The following is a 10,993-nucleotide window of genomic DNA, read 5'->3' on the forward strand; positions in this document are numbered from 1 at the left end:
TCACGTTGAAAGATAGAACAGCAGTAAGGGGCCAAATGGCCTCTTTCTCCTTTTTTTCTGCATGTTTACGTTGGTAACAGTGCTGTTGAGGAAGGATTTAAGTTGATGTTTGGGATGTGTGTGAACATCAAGCCTGGAGAAGCTTCGATTATTCACTGTGGAACAGAGAAGGTTAAGGGGGGATTTGTTAGATGTTCCAAAATTCAAAGGGTGTGAGAGAAACACTGGTTCATTGGCTTATTGGTGCCAAATGTACTGAGATGCTCAGAAAAGCTTGTCTTGCGTAGTTCATACAGATTAGCTTATTACGCAGTACATTGAGGTAGAACAAAGAAATATCATTAACAATACAGAATAAAATGTAAAAGCTCCAGAGAAGGTGCAGCACTGATAAGCATTAATGTACAACCTCTGACGAGGTAGATGTGAGGTCAAGAGAACCCAAATCAGGTTTAATATCTCCAGCATATGTCGTAAAATTTGTTAATTTAGCAGCAGCAGTATATTGTGATACATAATAATTAAAGCCGTGAATTACAGTAGGGGTGGGTGTGTGTGTGTGTGTGTGTGTGTATATATATTTGTTAAATTAAAGAAGTAGTGCAAAAAAAGTAGTGATGTGATGTTAATGGGTTCAGAAATCAGATGACAGAGGGGAAGAAGCTGTTCCTGAATGACTGAGTGTGTGTCTTCAGGCTCCTGTACCTCCTCCCTAATGGTAGCAATGAGAACTGAGCATCTTATCATACACGATTGTATAACAGTGGGACAGAAGCGGTCCCTATGCCTGGTTGAACATGCTTTTGGACCTTTGTATCTTCCAGCCGATTGGAGAGAGGGGACAGGAGAGAATATCCGGGCTGGGTGAAGTGTTTGATGATGCTGGTATCAGCTTTACTGAGCCAGTGAGGGGTATGTTCCCACAGACAGCAGCTCCTGCTGTTCTAACCTGCTGGACAACAGGAGCAGATTCACTATCATTTCCAGCCAATGTCAACTATTCATATTTTCATTTTTCTTTCTGTTAACAAATCTAAATTGTGGAGTAGCTGTGGTGTGATTGAAAGTCAAATGCACGATGGTCGACTGGGAACTGTCGCCTGAAACCAGGGGCAAATAGGGATAGACAGTAAACGCTGGCCTTTACCAAGAAAAAAATAGCCCATAATGATTATCCCGGATCCTGGCACCAGTGTCTGCAACAACATCAGTCAGAAATTGGTTAAATCTGGTCTCTTGTGGAAGACTCCTGTTCTGATTGGCCCTTGCTGTATTTTGTTCAGGCTCGACAGGCCGCGCCCTGCATCTTGTTCTTCGATGAGTTGGACTCCATCGCCAAGTCTCGCGGCGGGAGTGCAGGGGATGGTGGTGGAGCAGCAGACAGGGTGATCAACCAAATCCTCACTGAAATGGACGGCATGTCCAACAAGAAGAACGTCTTCATCATCGGAGCCACAAACAGGTAGATCGAAGGAGGGGCACTCACATACGTGCACCCTGTTCACTCCCACAGAGCCTTTCCCAGAGACAGACTCACTCCCACACACCCTGCCACAGAGACACCATCACTCACACGGAAACTGTCCCAGAGACATGTTCACTCCCGCAGACCCTGTCCCAGGGACACATTCACTCCCACAGACTCTGTCCCAGAGACGCGTTCACTCCCACAGACTCTGTCCCAGAGACATATTCACTCCCGCAGACTCTGTCCCAGAGACGTGTTCACTCCCGTAGACCCTGTCCCAGAGAGGCGTTCACTCCCGCAGACTCCATCCCAGAGACGTGTTCACTCCCGCAGACTCTGTCCCAGGGACGCGTTCACTCCCGCAGACTCGGTCCCAGGGACGCGTTCACTCCCGCAGACTCGGTCCCAGGGACGCGTTCACTCCCGCAGACTCCGTCCCAGGGACGCGTTCACTCCCGCAGACTCCGTCCCAGGGACGCGTTCACTCCCGCAGACTCCGTCCCAGGGACGCGTTCACTCCCGCAGACTCCGTCCCAGAGACGCGTTCACTCCCGCAGACTCTGTCCCAGGGACGCGTTCACTCCCGCAGACTCGGTCCCAGGGACGCGTTCACTCCCGCAGACTCGGTCCCAGGGACGCGTTCACTCCCGCAGACTCTGTCCCAGGGACGCGTTCACTCCCGCAGACTCTGTCCCAGGGACGCGTTCACTCCCGCAGACTCTGTCCCAGAGACGCGTTCACTCCCGCAGACTCTGTCCCAGGGACGCGTTCACTCCCGCAGACTCGGTCCCAGGGACGCGTTCACTCCCGCAGACTCGGTCCCAGGGACGCGTTCACTCCCGCAGACTCTGTCCCAGAGACGCATTCCTAACGAAGGGTCTCGGCCTGAAACGTCGACTGTACCTCTTCCTAGAGATGCTGCCTGGCCTGCTGCGTTCACCAGCAACTTTGATATCATACCTGTGTCCACCATCACCCCTAAAAGCTCATTCCAGGCACCCACCACTCTCCTCTTTTAAAAAAAGTTTCCCCACACACCTCTTTTAACCTTCTTCAGGAACAGATACGAGGGGTGATTGATAAGTTCATGGCCTAAGATAGAAGGAGACAATTTTAGAAAACCTAGCTCATTTATTTTTCAACGTTGTCCCCTCCTACATGTACACACTTAGTCCAGCAGTCGTGGAGCATACGGATCCCTTCTTTGTAGAAGTGGTCCACAGCAGGGGTGATTGATAAGTTCGTGACCTAAGGTAGAAGGAGATGAGTTATTAACTTCAAATTTTCTGCATAATCACTCAAAGAGTTGAACTGCACGTGTATGTAACGAGAACGTCTTGGACCTCCAGGTGGTCCACAGCAGGGGTGATTGATAAGTTCATGGCCTAAGGTAGAGGGAGATGAGTTATACAGCTCTCGTTACATGCATGTGCAGTTCAACTCTTTGAGTGAAAATGCAGAAAGTTTGAAGTTAATAACTCATCTCCTTCTACCTTAGGTCACGAACTTATCAATCACCCCATGCTGTGGACCACTTCTGGAGGTCCAAGACGCCGACTTCTACAAAGAAGGGATCGGTATGCTCCACGACTGCTGGACTAAGTGTGTAAATGTAGGAAAAATAAATGTGCTAGGTTTTCTAAAATTGACTCCTTCTACCTTAGGCCACAAACTTATCAATCACCCCTGATATAACTAGGACAAGGTTCCACTAACAAGGACTCAAGTCATACCCACAAATTATCCAGTCACCATCTCATGGGAGCTTCCTCTGCACAAACCAACTGTCCTATCGTGCTCCTGTACTGCATTTCCACTTCCAAAGGGATTGGTTGGATGAAAGGTGCTTCGAGACCCCTGGGGTGGTGAGGGTGCTACAGAAATGATTGCACTTTCCTTTTCGGTTTACTTACAGACCTGACATCATTGATCCAGCCATCCTGAGACCTGGGCGTCTGGATCAGCTAATTTATATCCCACTGCCCGATGAGAAGTCCCGGATGGCCATCTTGAAAGCCAACCTGAGAAAGTCTCCGATTGCAAAGGTAGGGAGATCCAGGTTCATTACTGCCCACTGGTGCCGTCTGTGTGGAGTCTGAGAGAAAGAGATTAGCTTTTTCTTGTCACATGTATATCAGAATCAGAATCAGGTTTAATATCACCGGCATACTTCGTGAAATTTGTTAACTTTGCGGCAGCAGTACAATGCAAAACATGATAATGGAAAAAAGAAGACTGTGAATTATGATAAATATATTTACATAAAATACTGTAGTTAATAAGAAGTGCAAAAAGAAGAAATGAAAAAATAGCGAGGTAGTGTTAATGGGTTCAATGTCCATTCAGAAATCGGGTGGCAGAGGGGAAGAAGCTGGTCCTGAATTGTTGAGTGTGTGCCTTCAGGCTTCTGTACCTCCTTCCTGATGGTAACAATGAGAAGAGGGCACGTCCTGGGTGCTGGGGGTCCTTAATGATGGACAGCACCTCTCTGAGGCACTGCTCCTTCAAGATACCTGGATATTATGGAGGCTCGTGCTCATGATAAGTTTACAATTCTCTGCCACTTACATTCGTCCTGTGCAGTAGCCTCTTCCCCACCCACCCCCATCCCATACCAGCAATAAGTCCAGTTTCCAGCCATGTTCTGGCCATTTGAGAAGAGACTCCAATTGTGAGGTAGGAAGTCATGGAATTTTGTCACAGAACATGTAAGAGACCAAATGATTTGGTAAAATCAATGGACTAGCTGTCATGTCCAAGGCAAGGATACGAGAAGAAAATAATACAGATGATGAACAGCTGCCAAAGACCTAAATGACCTTTTCAAGTGGTTCAATTTAATATCAGAGAATGTATACCATATACAACTTGAAGTTCTTACTCTTCTCAGACATCCACGAAACAAAAAAAAACGAAGAATGTATGACAAAAACATCAGAACTCCAAATCCCCCCTCCCCTCCTATACTCAAGCAGCAGCAGAAGCATTGACCCTTACCCTCCCCACAGCCCCCACTCCCCACTTTCACCAGCATGTGTTTCCTGCTCGGTTTGGCAACTACTCACCACATGACTGTAAAAAACTGCAGAGAGTTGTGGACACAGCTCAGCACATCACAGAAACCAGACTCCCCTCCATGGAGTCTGCCTGTACCTCAAACTGCCAGCATAATCAAAGACCCCACTCACTGGATGTTCTCTCTCCCCCCCCCGCCCCCTTCCATAAGGCAGTAGCTACAAAAGCCGAAATGCACATGCTACAAATCTCAAGGACAGCTTCTATCCCACTGTTACGACTATTAAATGGTTCCCTTGTACGGCACAGTAGCAAAGCGGTTAGTACCAGCAACCTGGGTTCAATTTCCACCACTGTCTGCAAGGAGTTTGTATGTTCTCCCCTTGACCACGTGGGTTTCCTCCAGGTACTCTGGTTTTCTCCCACATTCCAAAGACGTACATTTGGCAGGTTAATTGGTCATTGTAAATTGTCCTGGAGTTCGCCTAGAATTAAATTGGGGGATTGCTAGGCAGCGTGGCTCCAAAGGCCGCAAAGGCTTGTTCTGTACTGTATCTCAACAAGATAGATGGACTCTTGACTTCAGAATCTACCTTGGCATCATATTGTACATTATTGTTTACCTAAACTGTACTTTCTCTGTAGTTTTTACATTTCATTCTGCATTGTTATTGTTCTCCCCAGTTCTACCTCAGTGCTCTGATCTGTATAAACAGTATACAAGAGAAGCTCTTCACTGTATCTTGCTACGTTACAATAATAAGCCAACTCCAGTTGGCCACAGTCCAGTTTCCTCCCACACACCAAAGGTTTGCAAGTTAGGAGGTTAAATGGCCACTGTAGATTGTCACTTGTGTGCAGCTGAGGGGTAAACTCTGGAGAGAGTTGCTGACTGCCTTGAAAGCCAGTCCAGGAGGGACTCCGAACACAGAGGTGGAAAGTCATGGTATTCGGGCACAGAAGCGATAGAATAATACTTTCCGGGAACTTCTGCCTGAGAACTTGGATAAGCTGGTATATACAAGCTCAGGCAAAACTAGGAGTTTTCGTTCCAGAGCTGTTCTTTAAGAGTTGTCACCTTATGTACAGATACTCCTGTACCTCGAGTCACTCTATGTACATACAGTCAGGCTATGTACCTCCTCTACCTAATAACGTGGCCACTGGTCTTCTGCTGATGTAGCCCATCGACTTCAACGTTTGAAGTGTTGCATTTTCAGAGATAATCTTCCACACACCACTGTTGTAACATGTGATTAATTGAGTTACTGTCGCCTTCCTGTCAGCCTGAACCAGTCTGGCCATTCTCCTCTAACCTCTCTCATTAACAAGGCATTTTCACCCACAGAACTGCTGATCATCCAATGTTTTTTTGTTTTCACACCAGTCTCTGTAAACTCTAGAGACTGCTATGTGTGAAAATCCCAGGAGATCAGCAGTTTTTGAGGTACTCGAACTACACCGTCTGGCATCAATAATCATTCCATGGTCAAAGTCACTTAGATCACGTTTCTTCCCCATTCTGATGTTTGGTCTGAACAACTGAACCTCTTGACCATGTCTGCGTGCTTTTATGCATTGAGTTGCTGCTACATGATTGGCTGATCAGATATTTGTATTAATGAACAATTGTATAGGAGTACCTGGCAAAGTGACCACTGAGTTTATATAAGCTAAATTTGTGTATTTATACTTATTGTGTTCCTTATGCTTATTGTGGTTTTCCTGCTACATCAGATCCAGAGTAGCAATCATTTTGTTCTCCTGTACACTCCTATACTGAAGGGTGACAATAAATAATTTTGAATCGAACCTGGTAATGATAATGGGGGGAGGATGGAGTAGAACCGACTCATGCATCCTTCTTCTGTTGTGTGGCAGGGTGTTGACTTGGGCTACCTGGCCAAGATAACCCATGGCTTCTCGGGAGCCGACCTGACCGAGATCTGTCAGAGGGCATGCAAGCTGGCGATCCGCGAGGCCATCGAGGCTGAGATCCGGAGGGAGCAGGAACATCGGCACAATCCTGACGCTGCCATGGTGCGTGATGGTGGGGGGTAGGAGGGTGTGGGAGTGGGAAGAGGGTGACTTGCTGAGGGCGCTTTGGGATGTCCTATACCAGGAGTTGAAAGGAAGGCAGACGGTTCCCTGTGGTGCCATTTGGCAGGGGCACCTTGCATGTGATAATTCACTGGGTTCTGTCACTGTGGGAACCTCAGTGGCTGAGGTGTGCACGACGCAGCCCGCTGGGGGAGGTGCAGCGCGCACGAGGCAGCCCGCTGGGGGGAGGTGCAGCGCGCACGAGGCAGCCCGCTGGGGGAGGTGCAGCGCGCACGAGGCAGCCCGCTGGGGGAGGTGCAGCGCGCACGAGGCAGCCCGCTGGGGGAGGTGCAGCCCGCTGGGGGAGGTGCAGCGCGCACGAGGCAGCCCGCTGGGGGAGGTGCACGACACAGCCCGCTGGGGGAGGTGCAGCGCGCACGAGGCAGCCCGCTGGGGGAGGTGCAGCGCGCACGAGGCAGCCCGCTGGGGGAGGTGCAGCGAGCACGAGGCAGCCCGCTGGGGGAGGTGCACGACACAGCCCGCTGGGGGAGGTGCAGCGCGCACAAGGCAGCCCGCTGGGGGAGGTGCAGCGCACATGAGGCAGCCCGCTGGGGGAGGTGCAGTGCTGTAGCGGGTAGAGCCACTGCCCTGCAGCTCCATCGATGCCGCGTTCAATCCCCAGCTAGAGGCGTTTCCCGGACACAGTTTGCACACCATCCCTGTGACCATGTCAATTTCCTTCTCTATCTTCAGCACCTGGGGGCCGGGAGGTTTATCTGTGGCTCCTGTACGTTGTGCCTGGTGTGGGTGGGTGGAGGAACCTGTGAGAGTTGATGGGGATGTGAGAAGAATGAAGAGGTATTGGCATAGAAAATCAGAGTCTGAAGAGGTTCTGCAGATGCTCGAGACCTTGAATGACACACACAAAGTGCTGGAGGAACTCAGCAGGGCAGGCAACATTGACTGAGGGGAGTAAACAAACAGCCTATCAGGTGAGACCCTTCATCAGGAGATCCAAAATGTCGACTGATAATTCCCCTCCCTAGACGCTGCCTAAGCCAGCTGGTGGTACAGGGGCACCCACACTGGACTTTGAGGCAAGTGGTCCTGGATTTGGATCCGGTTGACTCCTTGCATGCTTTCTATCCATGCTAGGTTGAACATCGAGCTAGCAACTTAGTCTTGGAAAAAAAAACAGACAAAATGATAGAGAAAGGGCAAGGTTGCTGCCTGAGGCACAGGCACAGAAAGGAACGACAACAATGGATGCTGCCTGACTTGCTGAGTTCCTCCAGCATTTTATATAGTATTGGCATAGGGTTGCTGGAAATGGGTGCCTGGTCTTGATGGGCAGAAAAGCCTGTTTTCCTGCTCTCTGCTCTCTAATGTGACCTAACACCACCCTACCAACTCATCGCAGAAGCTTTCCAGCCCCGGATTTGCTCCCGTTCCCGTTCTCACATCTGTGGCTCGTATTTTCCAGGACGACGACTATGACCCCGTTCCTGAAATCCGCTCCGATCACTTCGAGGAGGCCATGAGGTTTGGCCGCCGTTCAGTCAGTGACAATGACATCAGGAAGTACGAGATGTTCGCCCAGACGCTGCAGCAGAGCAGAGGCTTTGGGAACTTCAGGTCTGTACCATCAGGGCATCTCCGTGCATCCCCCTCCCCATCCATCCATCCACCCCCCTCCGCATCCATCCATCAAATCCCCCCCCCATCCATCCACTGCCGCCCCCGCCCCCCCGGTCCATCCGTTCGTACCGACACCTCACCAACCGCACTGCTCAAGCCAGCTCAGGTACCAGGTCAAAAATCAAAAGCACAGCTGAAATAAAGTCAGAAAAACCCAGCAGGTCAGGCAGCATCTGTGTAAGGAAAGCCATTATCAATTCAGGTCAGGAACAGTTCTGACGAAGGGTTCTTTGAACATAGAACATTACAGATACAGTCCCTTCAGCTCATGACATCTGTACTGAATTATACTTATTCTCATCTGTGTGCATGTGATTTATCTCCCTCCATATTCATGTGTGTCTCTCGAACAGCCTCTTTAAGACCAGTAATGTATCAGTTATCAGCACCACCACTCCCCGTGTAAAATCAGTTCACCCTACACATCTTTACATTTTACTGCTCTCACCTTAAATGTATGCTCTCTAGTATTGGATATTGTTGTGTACCGTTTGCTAGGTCTTATAACAAAGAACCAAAAAACACAGAGTAGATCTGTTCAGAGACACTTTTGTTGCAAGCATACTGATATCTCAAAATAGTGCCATCCATCATTAAGCACGCCATCACCCAGAACATGCCCTCTTCTCATTGCTACCATCAGGAAGGAGGTACAGGAGCCCAAAGACACACACTCAATGTTACAGGAATAGTTTCTTCCCCTCTGCCATCCAATTTCAGAATGGACATTGAACCCAAGAATACCAACACACTACTTATTTAAATTAACTTATATACAAAATCAGGTGTAATATCACCAGCATATGTCATGAAATTGCTGTTATGTATCAGTACAATGCATTACCGATAGATATATATATATTATTTTATGTATTGCATTGTACTGTAACTTTTTTATTATTTATTATAAATAAAATGTATTATTTTTATTATTATGTATTGCATTGTATTGCTGCCACATAACAATGATACCTGATTCTATCTATTACCCATTGTGGTTTGTTCACCTCTCTGTCTCCAACACTCTACAAAATAAAGTCCTTGCCTGTCCAACCTCTCCTTCTAACTCAGTCCCTTAAATCATGGCAACATTCTTGTAAATCTTTTCTGCACTCCTTCTGGTCTAGTGTCATCTTAGCTTCAGCATGGTGTCCTTCAACCTTTCTTCATCCCTCCCACCCCTTCCACCCCTTCCACCCACCCAATCCCATCTGCCTACCAACCCCTCCCCATCACCCATCAGCCTCGACACACACTCCTACCCTCTGCATGTCAGTCTTGCCTCTTCCCTCTCACTCTCAGTGCAGGGTTGTGGCCTGGAATGTTGACATAGTCCTTTTGCCTCTGCGGACGCTGCCTGACCCGTTCATTACTCCCACCGTTCCACCCTTGTTTCACGTTCCAGCACCTGCTGTCAGCCTCCCTGCCTTCCAGTGCTGCGCGGCTCCCATCACAGATTGTTGGGTGGGGGAGACCTCATGACGTCAGGGGATGGATGTCATCTCCAACAACTATCCCAAAGTCCATCAGCGTCAATGTCCTCTTCCTCTTGCAGGTTTCCGTCCGGTAGCCAGTCCAGTGGTCAGAGGAGCGACAGAGGGAGTGGAGGGAGCCTGTACCGTGAGGATGGAGATGATGACCTTTACAACTGAGGAGGCCGCCAAAGGTCAAGGTTGCACGGGTCGTGATTTGGAACAGGCTGCCACCCAAGCCCTCCCCCAGTGCATTGCCAAGGACGTAAATACCAACATAAACTTTGGAGGATAGTGGGATATTATCCACTAGGGTTTGGGCCTGGAACGTTGCTTCATTTTGGGACGTCCGACCTCATATCCCATCAGCTGTGTTCGATGAATGGTGGATGTGATTTCATCGATCAGCAGTTTGTACAGCTCTCAACCCAGGATTGTGCAGGTCCTGTGTGTGTGTCTGTGTGTATCCCCATCTGGCTCAACCCCATCACCCACCAGCCTCTACATAATATATATAATATATATATCTTCGCCTCCTGTACATTAAGCTTGGTACTCATCCACACGTGGACTGGATGATTAGATATTTGATTCTTTGACTAAATATAAACTGAAAGGATGTTTTCCAAAGACAATCATCATTTTACGGAGTTACTTTTGCAGTGTGGTTCTGAATATTAAAGATTTTCAGTCGTTGAGAGAATAATTAAAATCTGGATTGTCACTGTAAACCTGTCATGTCAGACAATGATTGTGCAGTGTGTGTGTGTGTGTCTGTCTGTCCGTCTGTGTGTGCCGTGGACTGGTCTGTCCATAGAATTTACTATCTCTATGGACAAATAAATCTTCATGGACAAAACAACGCACACAAAATGCTGGAGGAATTTGGCAGGCCAGGCAGCATCTATGGGAAAAAGTAAGCAGTCGACGTTTCAGGCCGAGACCCTTCATCTATGTTGAAAAGTCTTGAAGAAGGGTCTCGGCCTGAAACCTTGACTGCTTGCTCTTTCCCATAGATGCTGCCTGGCCTGCCGAGTTCCTCTGGCATTCTGTGTATGTTGCTCTTCATAAGATATGCTCCTCCTCATGATAAATCTCCTCTCCATCCTCTCTAGATCTTCTTTTTCCTTCCTATAAGGAGGAGACCAGAACTAAACACAATGCTCCAATCATTACCTGTATGTGCAGTGATCACATTCCAAGCCACTTGTGTCAAGTAGCCCCCGTCCTATCTTCTAACAGAGAGCCGGTCGCCTGTGTTTCCCCACTGCACCTTCTGAACGCCGCACCTGTGGCTGCT

At 48.5% G+C, this 10,993-nt stretch overlaps 1 protein-coding gene across 3 annotated transcripts in view; it reads left to right on the forward strand.

Annotated features, from left to right (window-relative positions):
• The window catches only part of LOC134339448 (transitional endoplasmic reticulum ATPase-like), an 83,079-nt gene extending 72,654 nt beyond the window's left edge, over window positions 1-10,425 (forward strand). For all 3 annotated transcript variants that reach the window (XM_063035967.1, XM_063035969.1, XM_063035968.1), the window contains exons 14-18: window positions 1,284-1,462; window positions 3,384-3,513; window positions 6,365-6,523; window positions 8,007-8,158; window positions 9,777-10,425. In XM_063035967.1, the coding sequence (XP_062892037.1) occupies window positions 1,284-1,462; window positions 3,384-3,513; window positions 6,365-6,523; window positions 8,007-8,158; window positions 9,777-9,873 (717 nt within the window). In that variant the 3' untranslated portion in view covers window positions 9,874-10,425. The remainder of the gene's footprint in view (window positions 1-1,283; window positions 1,463-3,383; window positions 3,514-6,364; window positions 6,524-8,006; window positions 8,159-9,776) is intronic.
• Window positions 10,426-10,993: the final 568 nt, after the last annotated feature.

The sequence above is a fragment of the Mobula hypostoma genome, chromosome 29 (genome assembly GCF_963921235.1).
Source record: "Mobula hypostoma chromosome 29, sMobHyp1.1, whole genome shotgun sequence".
Lineage (NCBI taxonomy): Eukaryota > Metazoa > Chordata > Chondrichthyes > Myliobatiformes > Myliobatidae > Mobula > Mobula hypostoma.